This window comes from Mytilus galloprovincialis, chromosome 1 (assembly GCF_965363235.1).
Source record: "Mytilus galloprovincialis chromosome 1, xbMytGall1.hap1.1, whole genome shotgun sequence".
Taxonomy (NCBI): domain Eukaryota; kingdom Metazoa; phylum Mollusca; class Bivalvia; order Mytilida; family Mytilidae; genus Mytilus; species Mytilus galloprovincialis.
The window spans coordinates 129,637,508-129,658,604 of record NC_134838.1 but is presented as its reverse complement, the minus strand read 5'-3'; the positions used below and the strand labels follow the sequence as shown (position 1 = coordinate 129,658,604).

At 31.3% G+C, this 21,097-nt stretch overlaps 1 protein-coding gene and 1 long non-coding RNA gene across 2 annotated transcripts in view; both read left to right on the top strand.

Annotated features, from left to right (window-relative positions):
* LOC143067066 (hemicentin-1-like) overlaps positions 1-11,809 on the top strand; it is a 69,153-nt gene extending 57,344 nt beyond the window's left edge. The window contains exons 19-20 of the mRNA XM_076240119.1: positions 11,104-11,355; positions 11,526-11,809. Coding sequence (XP_076096234.1) covers positions 11,104-11,355; positions 11,526-11,809 — 536 coding nt within the window. The remainder of the gene's footprint in view (positions 1-11,103; positions 11,356-11,525) is intronic.
* A 1,798-nt stretch (positions 11,810-13,607) lies between these two features.
* On the top strand, positions 13,608-17,106 carry LOC143059118 (uncharacterized). The gene is made up of 3 exons (XR_012973392.1): positions 13,608-13,722; positions 15,031-15,181; positions 17,054-17,106. It is a non-coding gene; the product is annotated as an uncharacterized LOC143059118 (long non-coding RNA).
* Positions 17,107-21,097: the final 3,991 nt, after the last annotated feature.

The following is a 21,097-nucleotide window of genomic DNA, read 5'->3' as shown; positions in this document are numbered from 1 at the left end:
CTTAAGACTAAAGATCACGCACCCTTATTGTTTAGATTGAAAAAGACTTTTGCATATGATCCGTCGACATAATCTCCGATTAAAAAAATTTTGATCTGACAATCTCTGACCTGTGAATCTATACTCTAAGTTTAACGTGCTAGTTTTCTTGTCAGTTTAAAAAAGTAATTCCCTCCCTTGTTAGTGTCATGTTGTAATCAATCTATTTTTTTGTACCATCTTTATGTAATATTATATTGTACAATTTAAATTTGTGATCTGTTTAATATCTAAATGTAACAAATTAATCTTTTTCAAAGATATAAACAATTTAATTTGAAAGTCTTAGATTACTTTATCACCGTAGTTCAAAACAAATGTTGAATCTTAAAATCAAGCGTTGAATGATACAATTACAAGAATGTTAAAATCCAATATTGAGAATGGTAATTTTTGAAAACAAATTGTGAATATTGGAATGTTGAATAAATCGAATGATGAAAACGAATGTTGAATGTTGAAAACGAACGTTGAATATTGAAAACGAATGTTGAAAGTTGAAAATCGAATGTTGAAAAATGAATGTTGAAAGTTGTAAATCGAATGTTAAAAACGAATGTTGAATGTTGAGAACGAATGTTGAATGTTGAAAATGAATGTTGAAAGTTGAAAATCGAATGTTGAAAACTAATGTTAAATGTTGAAAACGAATGTTGAAAGTTGAAAATCGAATGTTAAAATCGAATGTTGAATGTTGAAAACGAATGTTGAATGTTGAAAACGAAGGTTGAAAGTTGAAAATCGAATGTTGAATGTTGAAAACGAATGTTGAATATTGAATGTTGAAAACGAATGTTGAATGTTGAAATCCAATGTTGAAAGTTGAAAATCGAATGTTAAAAACGAATGTTGAATATTGAAAACGAATGTTGAATGTTGAAAACGAATTTTTAAATTTGAAAATCGAATGTTGAAAACAAATGTTGACTGTTGAAAACGAATGTTGAAAACGAATGTTGACAGTTGAAAATCGAATGTTGAAAACGAATGTTGAATGTTGAAAACGAATGTTGAAATTTGAAAATCGAATGTTGAAAACAAATGTTGACTGTTGAAAACGAATGTTGAAAACGAATGTTGAAAGTTGAAAATCGAATGTTGAAAACGAATGTTGAATGTTGAAAACGAATGTTGAATATTGAAAACGAATGTTGAATGTTGAAAACGAATGTTGAAAGTTGAAAATCGAATGTTGAAAACGAATGTTGACTGTTGAAAACGAATGTTGAAAACGAATGTTTAAAGTTGAAAATCGAATGTTGAAAACGAATGTTGAATGTTGAAAACGAATGTTGAAAGTTGAAAATCGAATGTTGAAAACGAATGTTGAATGTTGAAATTGAATGTTGAAAGTTGAAAATCGAATGTTGAAAACGTTTGTTGAATGTTGAAAACGAATGTTGAAAGTTGAAAATCGAATGTTGAAAACGAATGTTGAATGTTGAAAACGAATGTTGAAAGTTGAAAATCGAATGTTGAAAACGAATGTTGAATGTTGAAAATCGAATGTTGAAAACGAATGTTGAATGTTGAAAACGAATGTTGAATGTTGAAATCGAATGTTGAAAGTTGAAAATCGAATGTTGAAAACAAATGTTGAATGTTGAAAACGAATGTTGAATATTGAAAACGAATGTTGAATGTTGAAAACGAATGTTGAAAGTTGAAAATCGAATGTTGAAAACGAATGTTGAATGTTGAAAACGAATGTTGAATGTTGAAAACGAATGTTGAAAGTTGAAAATCGAATGTTGAAAACGAATGTTGAATGTTGAAAACGAATGTTGAATGTTGAAAACGAATGTTGAAAGTTGAAAATCGAATGTTGAAAACGAATGTTGAATGTTGAAAACGAATGTTGAATATTGAAAACGAATGTTGAATGTTGAAAACGATTGTTGAAAGTTGAAAATCGAATGTTGAAAACGAATGTTGAATGTTGAAATCGAATGTTGAAAGTTGAAAATGAATGTTGAAAGTTGAAAATCGAATGTTGAAAACGAATGTTGAATGTTGAAAACGAATGTTGAATGTTGAAAACGAATGTTGAATGTTGAAATCGAATGTTGAATATTGAAAACGAATGTTGAATGTTGAAAACGAATGTTGAAAGTTGAAAACGAATGTTGAAAGTGGAATATCGAATGTTGAAAACGATTATTGAATGTTGAAAACGAATGTTGAAAGTTGAAAATCGAATGTTGAAATCGAATGTTGAATGTTGAAATCGAATGTTGAATGTTGAAAATGGATACGAGAAAAAAAAAAAAAAAAATTTGAATGTTGAATGTTGAATATTGAAATCGAATGTTGAATGTTGAAATCGAATGTTGAATGTTGAAAATTGATACGAGGAGAAAAAAAAAAAAAAAAAAAAATAATTTGAATGTTGAATGTTGAATATTGAAATCGAATGTTGAATGTTGAAATCGAATGTTGAATGTTGAAAATTGAATGTTGAATGTTGAATATTGAAATCGAATGTTGAATGTTGAAATCAAATGTTGAATGTTGAAAATGGATACGAAAAAAAAAAAAAAAAAAAAAATTTTGAATGAGAAAAAAAAAAAAAAAAAAAAAAAATTTGAATGAGAAAAAAAAAAAAAAAAATTTTGAATGTTGAATGTTGAATATTGAAATCGAATGTTGAATGTTGAAATCAAATGTTGAATGTTGAAAATGGATACGAAAAAAAAAAACAAAATTTGAATGTTGAATGTTGAATATTGAAATCGAATGTTGAATGTTGAAATCGAATGTTGAATGTTGAAATCGAATGTTGAATGTTGAAAATGGATACGAGAAAAAAAAAAAAAAAAAAAAAAAAAAAAAAAAAAATTTGAATGTTGAATGTTGAATGTTGAATATTGAACCAACTTGACATCCGTTTCGATTTATGATCATTTGTTTTATTACGTCAACACCAATAAAAGAGGGACGAAAGATACCAAAGGGACAGTCAAACTCATAAATCTAAAACAAACTGACAACGCCATGGCTAAACATGAAAAAGACAAACAGAAAAACAATAGTAAACATGACACAACATAGAAAACTAAAGAATAAACAACACGAACCCCACCAAAAACTAGGGGTGATCCCAAGTGCTCCGGAAGGGTAAGCAGATCCTGCTCCACATGTGGCACCCGTCGTGTTGCTTATGTGATTACAAATCCGGTAAATAGTCTTATTTGGTAGGTCACATTCATGAAAGGGAAGGGGATTGTAGTTACGACGTAAGGAACATATCCGATATCATTTGTGAAACGGTTATTCCATAACGGTCAACCAGCTCGTGATGGCGTCCGTAAAATTTACGAAGGGATGATTTCAACTTCAACATTTGGAACTCTTGGTTTAATAGCTTCCTTGTGAGCAGTAACCCTCTATCAAGAAAATCAATAACATGTGTGGTGGCTCTTGTATCATTTGTTATGTTTGTTATCCCTCATAATGTTTCTTCGTGTCACATAAGACAGCTTTCGCCATTTTGATGCTCCTGAGATGGATTATTTTACAAACTTTTGAGTTATTGCAACTTTTGGATACTTTGAATTATTTAAAAAAGCAAAATTAAAGTCGCTTTATCTCCCTGAACTATTTAAACTTATTTATAACTTAAAAAAACGTCTATAATGACAAAAAGAACCGACACACGTAGCTTTGCTTTGTTCTATTACTCCGCAAATATACTAGATAATACTAAGCGTATTATGATCAAGAGCTATAAGAACATAATTGAACATCTACTAAAATTTGGGTTTTATATTGGTTAGTGTTTGCAAACTTTTTTGTCTTTTTGATTTGCATGCGGGAGAAATTTCGAAGATTCTGTTTTACTTCCTAGGGATCATGCATTCAGAGGCGCATACATAAACTACGATGTAATATGAGTACTAGAGTTTCTAACTCTTTCAAGAATCCAGAGGTTGTGGATGCTTTATCCTCTTTGCATGACAAATATGTCGTTGTTCCAGCAGATAAAGCCTCCAATAATATTGTCTTCATATGTAAAAAACATTATTTGCAATGTCTCACTACAGAGCTTGGAATTGATAAAACTACTGGTAATCCTACATATTCTTTAACATCATTTATCAAGGACGAAATATTACAAAATCATAAATCTGTCCTTCTTTCTTTTGGTATCAACATTAAAGAAAACGAAGAAAACTTGCCTTCATTATACTGGATACCTAAATTACACAAAACTCCATATAAAGAACGATACATAGCTGGCTTTTCAAAATGTTCGACTAAACATCTTTCTAAAGTACTGACTACTATTCTTTCTACAGTTAAAGATGGGCTTCAAAAATATTGTGAGGAGATATATTCTACCAGTGGTGTTAACCAGATGTGGATTCTCAAAAATTCCAAAGATCTACTGCTTAACCTTCGATCACAATCTTTGCAATTTTGCAGCAACATAAAAACTTTTGATTTTTCTACGCTATATACTACTATTCCCCATGCTCAGTTGAAAGATCGACTTCACCATCTCATAAAACAGAGCTTTTTCTATAAAAATGGGAATCGTAGATACAAATTTCTTGTTTTGGGTTACAATAATTCATATCTTCCTGAATCTTCCAGAAAATATACTGAAGATGATATTATCAAAATGCTGGACTTTTTGATCGACAATATATTTGTTGAGTTTGGAGGATTTATATTTCAACAGACAATCGGCATTCCAATGGGTACTAATTGTGCACCCCTGCTGGCTGATTTGTTTTTGTACTCGTATGAAGCAGAGTTCATTCAAAACCTTCTAAAAGACAAAAAGAAAAAGCACCTTGCGAAATTCTTTAATTTTACTTTCCGATATATTGATGATGTTCTATCATTGAATAACCCATACTTCAGCCAATACTTACATCTCATATATCCCAGTGAACTTGAAACTAAGGATACCACTGATACTAGAAGGACTGCTTCATACCTTGATCGTTTCCTCAATATTGACGTAGATGGACGACTTCACACGAAAAGTTATGACAAACGGGACGATTTCAACTTCCCAATTATCATTTTCCCATTTCTCAGCAGTAACATACCATCTGCCCCTTCGTATGGTGTTTACATATCACAATTGATACATTATTCACGTGCTTGTTCACACTATACGGACTTCATATACAGGAGTGTGCTTCTTACGCAGAAACTTCTCCAACAAAGTTATGAGGAGGACAGATTAAAATTGACACTCCGTAAATTTTATGGACACCATCACGAATTGGTGGATCCATACGATGTTTGTTTAACCAAACTAGCTAAGGACATTTTTACCACATGGTAGATTGTGGTTTGTCATTATGTCGTCTAATCTTTTAATTACCAAACGTGACTTATTCCCGATAGTGACTGTTTTGCTGAGTGTGAATTCGCATTACTATAAGACGTGTTACGGTACTTGTCTATCCCAAACTCATGTATTTAGTTTAAATGTTATATTTGTAATTCTCATCGGATTTTGTCAAATGTGTTGACGTCTTTTCTATTATATTTATGTGTTATGGAAACAAAAATTAATCACCACCGTCATTTATTAGATTTAATTTTGGTCAACATAATCTGTACGATAATTTAAGTTTGAAGTTGGATTCATAACAAACTGCACATATACATATTATAGTTAATTGCTATTAATAAGTATTGCAATATGCATTGTGTTTAAATGCAATATCAGTATTTAGTTCTATTTTAATCTTTAATCAATCCTAATTCTATCTTACTTTTGAGATATAGTTTTCCATATGTGACGTAATTTTTCTGCTGTTCAGAAATTTCATATGTTCAAATTTTTAATGCCTTTTCACCATCGTATTTGACGTAATTTTTAATGCCTTTTCACCGTCGTATGTGACGTCATTTTCATAATTTACTGCGTTGAGGCCTGGACTGAGTCGGGTGTGTCTATTCTGTGTTGGTCATTCATTTTGTATTCGTGTTTGTTTTATGTAATGAGTTAATACTTCAGTTTCATTATGTATATCTGTTATATTCATTTGATAAAATTTACTGTTTGCAATAGCATTAATTGTTCTAAATAATTAGGATGTTCTTATCCCAAGCATACAAACTTAGCCGTATTTGACACAACCTTTTTCAACTTTTGATCTTCAGTGCTGTACAACTTTGTACTTTTTTTCGTTTTCCTGTTTATTTGTATTGTAGTCCTGTAATATTATGTTGTCATTTCTATGTTATATTCAACATTGCCATTAAAGTGCGAGGTTTGGCATGCCACAAAACCAGGTTCAACCCACCATTTTTTCCTTTAAAAATGTCCTGTACCAAGTCAGGAATATGGCCATTGTTATATTATAGTATATAAAAAGGTACCAATCCAATTTAAAACCGGTATTCTTAATGCAGTATGTAAGAAAAATAAAGATGACAAAATTCTACAGAGGCATCACCGTATCATCAATTATAGGAAAAATTTTTGAACATGTTATCCTTCAGAGAGTGCTTCTGAAATTAGATAAACAATCAGAGTTACAATTTGGCTTCACAAGTAGCCTCTCACCAGCAATGGCAGCACTGCTAGTCTCTGAATCGGAACTTATAAAAAAAAAAAAAATCTAAATTAATTTTCGGACTTCTGGATTCACAAAAGGCATTTGATGTTGTTCATCATGATATTCTTCTCGACAAGTTATTTGACCAAAATATTGATCCAGATATTTGGGAAATCATTTTTGATATGTACAACAACCTTACCTCTAAAGTTAAATGGAAAAACGGATTTAGTAACAGCTTCCCTGTACGGCAAGGAGTCCGCCAAGGAGGAATTCTATCCACCCATTTGTACAAACTGTACATTAACGACCTACTTACAGAACTTGAAGAGAATGGTATGGGCCAGTACATCGGCACAAACTTTACGGGATGTCCAACCTGTGCAGATGACATTATACTACTGTCATCAACTGAAGAAGAAATGCAATCTATGCTAGATACATCTAAAAGATACTCAGACAAACATAGATACAAGATCCATCCAACCAAAAGCGTTACAATTAATAAGTATAGTAACTCAAAAACAACGAAGAGTGAAGTTCAATTCAAACTCGATGATAAAAACATGCCATCAGCTAAACAAGGTACACATTTGGGTATCATCAGAGCAATTAAGGACCAAAATAAAACAAACATCCAGGACAGAATAAGCTTAGCCAGAAGAACAGCTTACTCTCTTATGAACGTTGGAGTACATGGTACTAATGGACTAAACCCTAAAACTTCCTATATGATATATAGAGTATACGTTCTACCAAGACTACTTTACACCCTGGAAGTTCTGCCACTCAATAATGGGGACATTAAGTTGCTAAGAGATTTCCATGTGAATTTTTTGAGACAAATACAAGCTCTTCCTTCACGTACAGCAATTTCAGCAGTATACTTACTCGTGGGTGCTCTCCCCATAGATGCAGAAATTCACAAAAGAGTTCTTAGCCTCTTCCACTCCATCTTTTCATCTAACAACGAGAATCTAAAAAAGGCTCTAGAGAGGCAATATGTTCTGCAAACACATGAATTAACCTTCCTTAACAGAGTAGCAGATATTTTATACATGTATAATCTTCCCCCATGGACTGATCTGAAAGATCAATTACCATCAAAGTTATCATGGAAATGCAAGGCAAAAGAAGCGATAAACAGCTACTGGAAAGTGAATCTTCAAAGGACGCCAATAGCAAAACAACACTAAAATTTCTCTGCATCCCTAATTTAGACATAGGAAAACCTCATTCTATCTGGAACAGTCTACCACCAAACATTGGCGAACTCAGGAAAGCAACAATAAAAGCAAGGTTATGCACAGGGACATATATATTTCAATCGCAGAAAGCTCGTTTCTCAAATATGAATCTTGATGCAACTTGCCCAATCTGTCAACTGGAAGAAGAAGATATCATCCATTTTCTCACTCGCTGTCCCGTTCTGGAAGGTATACGCAGAGAATCTCTTGGTTTTATCAAAAGAATTACCATCAATAAAATTGGGCTAGGCAACTGGAATTCTAACTTTCACGAGAGAACTTGTATTGCCCAACTAATCTTGGATTGTCAGCAACTGGCTCTAAACAATATTCTCCCTCTGGATGACCTTTTTCTTAATTCAATAGAAGAACTAAGCAGGAACCTATGTTATAGACTCCATCTAAAGAGAGTATCCTTTCTTAATATCTAGTTCCCATAAGGTCAGTGTGGTTGTACCGCGCTATACCTTAATCAGCTATCTTCAATTTCACGAAATGAAATATGGCTTATTCTCTGGACAATCTAAGGAATAATCATTAATGATTTTTCGACAGTACAACTAGGTCAGTGTGGTTGTTCCGCGCTAAACCTTAATTACATCAATCTTATACACCGAATTTTAAATCTTCATTAGGTTAATATGGCTGTCCCGCGCTATGCCTTCATTTGCTGTCTTAAACTCCGTAGTATGAAACATTGCTTATCTTTAATGTAAAGTCATCGCCAAGCTTTTTGTACAGAACAACTAGGTCAGTGTGGGTGTTCCGCGCTAAACCTATCAATCCTGTATGTAAAATTAAATGCTGAGAAAATCCATGAAATAGTAGAATAACTGGTCAGTGTGGTTGTGCCGCGCTATACCTATAAAGGGAATAAATATGCATGTTTAGCTTTAATACCCAGTAGCTACACACACATATATATATAACAGATAGTTATACATGTTATAATGGCTATGCATAATTAGATCGCTTAGGACATATAAGCTTATATGCATGATTTTATTGATTTATATATCGCCTAGTAGTACACATAGACAGATGTAGTAGCTGTAGCAGGCAGAAATCTGAAAACTATTTATTTTTATATTTTCTTTTTACCTTTTAGTAACACTGTTTTAGTGAATGTAAAGATATTTTAATATAATGTATGTCCTGTAAATAATATTCAAAACTTTCTTAAAACTCTATTAATAACCTTTTAATTGTTACACATTTTTAATGTACATAGAAGTTATTATTATTATTATTTTTTCAGGGATTTAACTGTATATATTTTTTATAATGTTATTTTTAAATAGTTATGTTTTCACTGAATAATTGATTATTATAAGGGTTTAACCAACCTTAATTTAGTAAGGTTGGTGTACTCCAACTATTGGAGGAAGTTATAGAGGAAAGAAGAAGTTCGTTTCTGTGTGTGTTACAATTTAACGTTGCGTCGTTTGTTTTTTCTTATTTTTGAGTGTAAATTGACATTGCGATAAGACGTGTCACGGTACTTTTCTATCCCAAATTCATGTATTTGGTTTTGATGTTATATTTGTTATTCTCGTGGGATTTTGTCTGATGCTTGGTCCGTTTCTGTGTGTGTTAGTTACATTGTAGTGTTGTGTCGTTGTTCTCTTATATTTATGCGTTTCCGGCAGTTTTAGTTTGTTACCCCGATTTTGTTTTTTGTCCATGGATTTATGAGTTTGAACAGCGGTATACTACTGTTGCCTTTATTTGTAGGAATTTATTCGGTCTCTTCAGGAATTGGGATTTTGGTTGAATTTTTGAATTGATTCCTGGTATTCAATTTTGTAGGGTTCAGATTAAGGTATAAATAACATCAAAATGTCATACGGACTACGTTACGGTCTATTGGTCTACAGCAAATGTTGAATCTGCTGTAAACGGAAGACCTTATACAATATATACAAATTGATACGCACAAGTTTACAGCTTTGCAGGTAGGGAAAGACTGTCCAAATAACATTTTACAATTATGGAAAAAAATTAAAGTTTAGGATTTTTAAACATTACAAAAGTTCTGAAAAAATATATTTATTATTGTCCAATCGAATGCAATAATAATCAGATTATTAGTAAAATAGCGGTTATTGCTTCTTTTGTAGTTAAGTGAAGGATACATATATTATACCAAGTGACCGGATTTAAGTTGTAAATTATTTAAATCTATAATCTATCTATATAATCTATATTCCGGAGCACCTGAGATCACCCCTAGTTTTTGGTGGGGCTCGTGTTGTTTATTCTTTAGTTTTCTATGTTGAGTCATGTGTACTATTGTTTTTCTGTTTTTCTGTTTTTCTGTTTGTCTTTTTCATATTTAGCCATGGCGTTGTCAGTTTGTTTTTATATTTATGAGTTTGACTGTCCCTTTGGTATATTTCGTCCCTCTTCTATCTAGGTATTTGAAATGAAGACACATAGTATTAAAGAATAAAAAAACATTTACATTGTAAGACAAGAAATGTTCAATTTCTAACAACATTCTTTAATGTTTATATAGAGCACTCTTTGAAATATTGTAAAGTTCTTAACGTCACTTTTCTTTCGGTTATATTTATCCAGGAAAAACGCACCTAATTCATAGGTTTTTTTTACAGTAGGTGGATATTGAATTCGTTTGTTTTTCATCACTAGAGAGTACTTCAGTTCAGTAGTCTATGTCTTGACACCGAAATGAGTTTTAACATAAATTTCCGTTGAAAAGGTCTGTATGGAATCTCTTTGGTACAGTTGGCCTTAAACATTTGGCTATTTTGTTTTGATATCATTTAGTTTTATGACTCATCCAAAAATAATACATTCCCAGGATCAATTTTGTTTTTAATTTGAGAGATCCTGATTATGATGATATCACTCCGGGTATACATAATTTATTACGTTTCATTTGCAATGTGGAAGAGTGTACCAATGAATGGGTTTTAAGCTGCCCTTTTCTTAGAAAAGTAAAAATCGGTTACCCTTCCGGAGCACCTGAGATCACCCCTAGTTTTGGTGGGGTTCGTGTTGTTTATTCTTTAGTTTTCTATGTTGTGTCATGTGTACTATTGTTTTTCTGTTTGTCTTTTTCATTTTTAGCCATGGCGTTGTCAGTTTGTTTTAGATTTATGAGTTTGACTGTCCCTTTGGTATCTTTCGTCCCTCTTTTTTTTATACTAGTATATCTTCATCAAATATTGTTTATCCCATTTTCCTAAATTAATGTTTACAGAGAAACTTGATGTTTCTATAACTACTTTGAAAACAGAAGTTTTTAATACAATGTTTTTTTACAGCTGCACCATATAACATAAGAATAGTACCAAAAGGTATTGTAGTACAAGAAGGTCTGAATTTCACCCTTACTTGTGAGGCTGATGGTGATCCTGCCCCAACCTACCGATGGTATCAGAATGACAAGATTGTACATGAAGGAGCTGTCTATACCATCCTTAATGCCAATTGGACTGAACACGATGGTTTAATTCTGTGTGAAGCTTTCAATACTTTGGGAAGAACAGATGCAAATGAAGATGTTGATGTTCAACGTGAGTTATATTTATTCATTTAAACAATCAAATTATCGAAACAAATTTTATTTATATATAATGAAATAGTTTGTTTTACCTATGTTGAGCAAGCTATGTGTTTAAACACTTTTTTCACATCGATCATTCTAACATTGTCATTAACCTAATAATTTGTTTATAATTGGCAGATAGACCAGTGAGTGATGTGACACAGATAAGTATTACACAAATAAATGGTATTACTGTCCGTCTAAGCTGTGACACACGTGCCAACCCATCGGCTACTGCATGGCAATGGTTTAATAACGGTATCACCATGCAAGAAACCAGCAAGGTGATATTGGTTGCTATGGATGTGACTAATGCAGCTAGCACGTATACCTGTAAAGCTACAAACGTTATAGGACTATCCCCTTTAATACTTTTTAATATTCCTGTAGTAACGACGACAGGTAAGCTTATTTTTCTATAAACAATTAAGACATAATTGTACATACTAATTCATGAGCGTAAGTCCGGTGCATTACCGTCATAAAGAAAACTAAAACCAAAAAATGAAGCGAAGGCGTGAAAAATAAAATATGTCCAAAGAAGAGCGACAATTTATCTAATGATACAGTGATACTTCAGCAAGTTTGACTAAGATTGATCCTAAGATTTGCACAATTCTGTTTTGTTAGTTTGATTAGGGACTTTCCGTTTTGAATTTTCCTTGGAGTTTCTACATACGACAATTCCTGTACCAAGTCAGTAGTCAGATGTTTCTTTGGCTTGTGAAAGTTAAAAGATACTTGCAAAAGTTTACATACATAACATATACATTTTTATTTTCAGAATATAGTATTGAGCTTCGAGATATGTGCTACGAATTTATTTAAAGATATTTTATACCTTAGCCGTATTTGGCACAATTTGGAATTTTGGGTCCTCAATGCTCTTCAACTTTGTACTTGTTTGGCTTTAGAACTATTTTGATATGAGGGTCATTAAAGAGTCTTATGCGCGTCTGGCGTATTAAATTATAATTCTGGCATCTTTGATAACTATTTATAAAAAATTGTCGACTAGTTTCAGTACCCTCCCCTATATATATATAGCCAATGAAGATGAACAGACACACAGCGTTACGCAGAGTATAGTTATTTGGTGCAACTGTGTTTGCTTGTAATTTAAGGGGTCTATTGGATCAGTGCATACAGTTTTATAATTAATCATATAAATTTATCTAAAGCATAATGACACAGTTCTTTATACTAATTTCTTCTGCTTATATATATTTTTTTTTTATTAAGATATTAAAATTTTGATCGTATGAAATGCTAATGAAAATTTTATTTTATAATATAACATCTGCATTAATAATATCATTTCGACATTCCTTTACAGCAATTCCAATAGGTAAGCAGAATACTATTTCTAGTCTTAATAAGCTTTTCTAATATTTTGTATTAAATTCATTCAAGTACATTGGATGAAGGCTCCTGTGGGGTGGGGGAGGGACTGTTCAATCTTCGACAATGATACATACTCATACCGTATAGTCGGTAATAGACAACCCTGAAAATGATATAGAAAACAAAAGACAAAATTCTTCAAAATACGAGTGAGCACAGTAAATAAAATCTTTTTTTAGTGCAATTAAACCTTAGAAAGAGCCCACAGACTCATATCCCAATCAGTGCATATTTCACAAAAAAAGTCATATACAATCTCAGAAACACACGAACTTGTACGTCCCGTATACACATCATACATGATATTGACGGACGCTGCGACCAAAATATATAATCCACATCTAAAAAGATTAAATTTTGCCGTTAAGTACATAACCATGGCAATAAATTTAAAACAGTACAAATGTGGTCGGCCGTAACAACTTTTGTCATTTAGCAAATATGTTTAGTCATATCCGTTCAATTAAGGCTGTGGAATATATAGAAGCGACCACTTACTATTGAAGTAAACAGTACTGCAATGATATTAGATGATGAGTCCAATACACATACGAATATATCGTTAGTTATGTTTTAATTTTTCATAAAAAAATCAATGTTAGTACCAATAAAAACAATATAAACTCACTTAATATCCTATATTGTAAAACACAAATATAGTTTCTGATTGTAATCAAACATTAGTATTGAATACCATTTTAATATAAAGTAGATTCATAAATTTTCGTTGGTACCAATTTTCTGATTCAATAACACCAAGACAATTAATATTCCAGTATATTTTATGCTAAAGGTTTACTGTGATGTATTTTCTTTATAGTTCCTGATCCTACAAATACACTGGAGGATGGTGAAATAGTGGCAATCATCCTTGCATGTGTATTTGTTGTACTGTTAGTGGTCGGAGGCGTTGTGTGTTGCAAGTGTCAAGGTACGGATTACTTAACTGATACTGTATTTACAAATCATAGACATTTGAATTGTAAAACGTATCCCTTTTCTTTCATCAAAATGAATTACAAATATGGCAATCATTCTTTTTTGTTTTGTTTTTGTTTTAAATAGTTCTACACGATTTAATGCTGATTATCTGAACAGAGTAACATCAGTGGGTGTTGTCACAAACACGTACATGGTCGACCAGATTACAAGTAAATTTAAAATGGTTTTAATATGCAGCCAATATCACATACGAAAGAGAAAAAAAGTCTTACTAACTTTTAAACTATCAAACAGTCGAACGATATTGTGTTATATATACAATATACCTTTCACTCTGAAAGAGTAAAAATGGCTGATTAAATGAAAATTACTGTGTTTATAAGTGAAGACAATAAAGATACAGTATAATGTTACTTTAATTTTGTTTTAATAACTCATCCCTTCAATTGTTTGTTTGAAGAAACATTGATGCCTTTTTTTTAAGAATCAAGGGCTGTGGAAAAGTCTATGAACAATAAAACCCCGTCTATTTAAATTTTTTCTGAGTAGTCTGTTATATCATGAATCTGGCGAATGTTAAAACCTATGTACCGATTTTTTATTTATCCATTCTGATCGCTATGAATAATTGAGGACAACACTACCTTTAACCGCTGCGTTAAGGCATATGCCATTAGCTTTGTGTCTACATAAAAAAGTGATTGGCCTATAGATATCTAATGATACTGGATCATTTGTTTTATATAGTAAGGAAATAACACCTATTTTAGGAGTGTTGTCATTTCTTCTTTTTCATAACATGTTTTAAATACTTTCACTGCAGATTCATTTATATATGATCTAAAGGTACGATAAAATTCTACACTGAAACCATCTAGTCAAGGGGTTTATTGAGTTTCATATTAAATATAGCATTTGTACATTCTTCTACTGTTAGATTGCCACCCAAGAGTTCACTCTCAGTATTGGATAGTGAGTGATTTATCTTTGTTTCACTTATATAATTTATTTCGGAAGGAATATAAGAATTAGTTTTTGTTTAGATCGAATCAGTCATAGAAATTGTTGACCTTTGTTTCACTTTCAATGTTGACATTCTTTTTCTTTAAAATCGGCAGCTTTTGTGTTAAATTGAAGGTCACATACATACAGATTCAATGAGATCGAATTAGTCTCTTGCAAGTGATTCATTCATTTATATAAAGGATTGAACAAACTAAATCATATGTTTTGTTTTTATATCTCGTGACTGGTACACATTGAAAGATAAGCAACGTTTATCATTTAATGATTTCAGCTGAATGTGCTTCCTTGTGTGGTGGAAAGAAGGAAAGAATTAGTCCACAACCAGAACCGAAGAGAGTAGAAATACCTGTGTACTATGAAGAACCGGATGAATCGGTTATTTCACTGCGTAAATTAGAAATACCAAAATTCAAGAAGGTTAAGTAAGTAAATCAAATATGTTTAAATAACTGCATATTTTAAAGAATATAGCTGCAATTTTTCAACTTGAGTAATGGAATATTTCCCGTTAAAATTCTAGTTAACATTTAAATCACCCGTAACATTTGATGGATGGTAATAACTCAATATAGAATTAAAACGAAGATATTAGTTAGAAAATACAAAGTTCATTTAATCCTTGGAAATCATTAAATTATATAAAATCTACAACAATGCAGTTTACAACACAACTTGTTTTTTTATAAAAAGAAGCAAAAACACAAAAAGACTGAAATCAGAGGAAAATTCTAAAAGGAAAGTCCCAATGCAAATGACAAAATTTATATTTCCAACACAGCAAACGAATGGGTAACAATTAGCAGTTACTAAAACCAGGAACATATATATTGACACAGTTAGATATACTGTTCCCATCTAAAACCAAGTTAAAAAACTAGAAGAAATAAATACATCATAAGGCGAAATCTTTACAAGCGCTATTACGAATTGGCTGACCATTATGGAATATTTTCTTATTGACGTTACCATAATCCCGTCCTCTTTTTGCCGAATTTGACCTACAGAATTAGACTTATTAATGCAATTGTTCTTAGAAAAGTATCACGACGAATATGAAGTGGGGAGCTTTTAAAACACCAAAGACCACTCTCGGGTTTTGCACTATGTTTAGTATTTGTAGCATGCCGCTGTCGATTGTTTTTCAACTGATGCAAAATAATTTTTTGTGAGAAGGGTATAACATATTTGTTTCTATATATTTACACTGTCATTCGCAAGTAAAGATAGTGCATTGAAAAACTAATAACTGTTTGATAATTCTTTAATAGAATCAAATAAGACATTAAACATTTTTTTTCAGCTTATCAATATGCTAATTTTTTTTTGTTAAATATTGCAGCGCGTAGTATAAAATTACTTTTTATTTATCTCTGGGTGAAATGGAATGGAATGTTTATCACATCCGGCTAGTTGGTTATCAGATTGCAATCTCCTCCATACAAAACAAGAGGGTCTCGGAGGTGTCCTAATCCACGAATTCCGGGGTTAAAACAATGAAATCATGAGGTTCCCGAATTAAAAGAAATTGAAATACCGACATCCGAAATTCGAAAAAAAAGAATTCCAGGATTCCGAAAGGGTTATTCCCGAAATCCTGGGCTTAGAAACACCCGATCTCGACGTCCCAAAAAGGTCCGGCACCCTAAAAGTAATATTAATCTATGTAAATCAATGCTTCGAGGATAACTTCCAGATAGGTCCATCAATAAAAAAAATTTAAACAAAAACATACTATTTACAGAAGATAATATTACAAAATGGAATTGGTAACTTTTATTCTCGAGATCGATATATTTTCTTGGATTGTTTCTAAATCAATATTGAATGTTTATATAACAAACACTACTGTGAAAAAAAAGTAAAAACACAAAAATACTAAACTCCGAGGAAAATTCAAAAAGGAAAATCAATAGTCAAAAGGTAAAATCAAAAGTCCAAACACATCAAACGAATGGATAACAACTGTCATTTTCCTGACTTGGTACAAGCATTTTTTAATGTAGAAAATTGTGGATTGAACCTGGTTTTATAGCTAGCTAAACCTCTCACTTTTATGACAGTCGCATCAAATTCCATTACATTGTCAACGATGAATGAACAAAACAAACATACTCAAAGAGTAAAAATGTCAAAAAATATGGAATCATTTCTCGTTTCTAATCACGCTTCTAAATATAGAGAAACAGACAAACCAGATCGTTATTATTGAATTTGAAATGAGCAATGTTTTAATTCAACACTAAAAGGCAATATATGTTTAGTAGATAATTTCACCGTTTTTTGTTTGTTTGCAGAGAAGAACCTTATAGAAAAAACGATTCCATGAAACACGAAAATAACAAGTAAGTTCAATTTCTGTCCGAAGACTTGTGATTCGGGCCATATTTTAAACTTTAAAATAACATATTATCTTTAATATTGTTATTTTGGTTCTAGAAAAGTAGTTTCGGAGTTATGTCGATCAGACAGATATCAAGTTTAATTAAAAAAAAACACCGTTAAAGGTCGACGTACATTTACAATGATTTAACCTGGTATCGCTAAGGTAAACAGAAATTTTAAATTTCATACTTGACAGATTTATCAAACAGCACCAGAAGGTGCTTCTGAATGTATGTACAACTACTTAGGTCAAAGATCAAGTTCAACAACTTTTGATTTCAGCTGACAACCCCTGTCCAATATACGGAAGCGTATTAGCGCCACACATTTTATTTTTTATTTTTCTTCCTATGTTTGCGTTATAACTCAAACATTTGCGTTATAACGCAAACCTTTGCGCTGTAACGCAAACATTTGCGTTATAACGCAAACCTTTTGCGTTACAACGCAAACCTTTGCGTTATAACGCGAACCGCAAATCTTTTGCGTTTTAACGCAAACCTTTGCGTTATAACGCAAACATTTTGATTTCAATTATTCATTAAGTTTTGTATATATGTCCGTCAGTCATTCATTTCGGATGTGATTTACTAGTAGATAAAAAAAGAAACATACATACAAGGCCAAATCATTATAATAAATATGCATAAGAATAATGGAATACTTGAAGGGCAATTATACATAAATTAAGACTGATTTGTGTATCAGAAAAGTATAGAATTTAACAAGAAAATAGATATAGTTTAGGGATGACATCAAAAGTTCAGTGTAGGACAACACACTTATTTCACATAGTTTTTTCACTGACCCCAACACCCCTCTTAATTTAATTGGGGAAACATTGATTTACCAAAAGGGATATATGTAAAAATCGATTTGAGATATACAAAACTTGCAGAATTTTAACCCCCACCCCCAAACTATTTGATTTCAGTTTTTTTTTTTCCTACATCGATCTTTTGATGTCGTCCCTTAGTATATAGTCATTTTTAAATTGAAAGATCAAAAATAATGTCATACAATTGTGAAACCTCCAAGTCAAATAGACAAAATGATCTTTCTGCTTTAAAATGAATTATTAATAAGGAAACATTTTTTTAAATCTCAGAATATGATCAAGATTCTTTGATAGAAAGTCCTTGAATTTTCATTTCAATATAATGTAGTATTTTTAAGATGTCTGGGTAGCAATGTGAATAGAGAGAATTAATATAATTTTATTAATAAAACATCTTCATTCTATACATTTATTGCCAAAGGGTAGCTTGTTGGAATCTAACCTATTTTACACACTTCTCAAACGAGAGCTTACTTTGGAAGTATATTTATGTTCGGTTATAGCTATATTAGAAGGGTTGATTTTGTTCTTAGGTATAATAAACCTCAATTTACTGCATTTTCTTTGTAATATGTATACTAGTAGTAACATGGATATCGTTTATAGTTTGTTGTTTTGTGTGAGCCAATGCTCCGTGTTGAAGACCGTAACTCGGCCTATGATGGTTTACTTTTACGAATAGTGACATAAATGGCGAGTTTTCTTATTGGCACTCATACCACACCTTCTTATATTATTCTGCTCATTATTAGTCATTGATATGATCTAATTATTCAAGCATTCTACTTTGCAATTACTACAAAGGTGATAACTTTTAATATATACAGCCGCCTCCATTAATAACTACTGTTTCCTTTGAATCTTAAATAAGAAACAAGATAAAACAAATGTTTGCGTTATAACGCAAAGGTTTGCATTATATCGCAAAGCAAATGTTTGCGTTACAACGCAAAGGTTTGCGTTATAACGCAACAGGTTTGCGTTATTCAGTATATATATGTTGTGTACAAGTTGTAATGTTGTACAAATTATAATTTGTACAGATTTTTTGTACAAGTAATCAGTGTTTTATGACCTGCTGAACACAAATGGATGATGCAAGCAAACAGTCTTTTGTTTCGCATATTTCTGTCATATTTTCACAACTTCATGATACAGACTTAAACTGAACATTGATACAAAACCATTATAAGACCACACAAAGATTTTGTATGAATATGAATATTGTATAAGAAAAAAAATAAAATTATAATTTAAACCATTCAGGTATCCTCATTTCCAGTTTGAAGACAAGGAGAATAGCACTAAATGTTAGTTTGAAGAATTATGTGTTTAAATTTAAAACAATACACTGGTTTATATTATAAGATAAACCTGTATCACCTGTTGCAAGAAGGTAGGTGTCTAAAAACTTATAACTTGTACAAAAACCCTGTGCAAATTGTAATTTGTACAAACTTGCATCTTGTACACAACATATATATATATCTTCATTTACCAAAGTCATAACAACTATAGGCATACAACATATAAACTACAAAAGTATACATTGATAGCAGAAGGTAATGTGTTAAACATATTACATCATGTTAGATCTTAATTTTTGTGCACGAAATATAAATTTACCAAAATTACAGAATTCTTTAACATTATTAGAACACATTAATTGTATATATTTATACATAGAAGGTTTTCTCCAATAATATGGTTTTATAAAATAAGATCTAAGACCTTGATAAGTAGGACATTTCAAAATAAAATGCATCTCATCTTCAATGTCGTCTTTACAAAAAATACATAGTCTATTACTTCTTGGAATTGCAGAATAGCGACCTCATTCTATAGCTAAATCATGACTACTAAGTCTTTTTTTGGTAATACACGTCTTATAAATAACTGGTGTTGGTTTAAATAAATAATTTTGTAAACAAAAATTATGAACCATATATCTATAACTTGTACATTTAACTAAATCATTCATTTGGCTGTCAAAATCTTGCTTCATACAATCAAACAGGCGTTGTTTAATTATCAAGTAAAAACTACTGGAGAGCTTACTATCTAAAAATAAACCTTGATTATACCAAATATCACCTAAACCTATACTGAGCAACTAATTTTTAATAAAATACAACCAATTTGTCTTATTATTTGGACATTTTTGTAAATCGTCATATAAAAAACAGTAACAGTTTTTCAAAATACAGTTTGTAGTACATAATAGCTTAAACCAGTATTTAAAAATTCGACATTTTCTGGTGTGCAATAATGGTAATCTACCTAGCTCATAGTACACCATGACATTACTAGTAGAGCTTTTTATTTTCATAATATTTTTACAATAGCCCAGATGTATCCTTTCTATAGCTGGTGCCTTGAGAGCACCCCAAATTTCACAACCATAACAAAGTTCACTGTTTATATAAGTATCAAAAAGTGAAAGTAAAGTTACAAAATTCAAATATATATCCTTTACATTTCTCCTTAAGGCAAATACAGCTTTTCTACCCTGTTCTGAGAGTTTCTGCTGTAACACATTATATTTACCATTAAAATTTAACAACATACCAAGATAACTAAACTTATCTACAACTTCTATTTCCTGGTTATTATAATACCATTTTTCATTGCCATGTATTTTCCCACCTTTTCTAATAACAACAATTTTCGTTTTTGCTATATTCACACTAAGTGACCATTTAGAGATACAAAGTATCAAGTAACATTTGTAATCCAGATACAGTTTCTGAAAAAATAACCATATCGTCAGCGTACATTAGTAAAAATAAATTTAGTTCCTTTATCTCATAAGGAATAGAGTCACTATTTATAAAAGCCATTTCACAATCATTGACATACATAGAAAAAAATATCGGTGATAATACTTCACCTTGCATCAAACCTACTTCATTAGTAAAATACTCAGAATTGAACCCATCAACACTTACACAAGAAGTGACATTAGAATACATAGCTTTGATAACCATTAAAAATTTACCTTGAATACCAATTTTTGATAGTTTATACCATAACATATATCTTTGAACAGTGTCAAAAGCCTTTGTGTAGTCTACAAAACAACAATTAAAACGATTTGTGGCTGATAAAGATTTGAAAA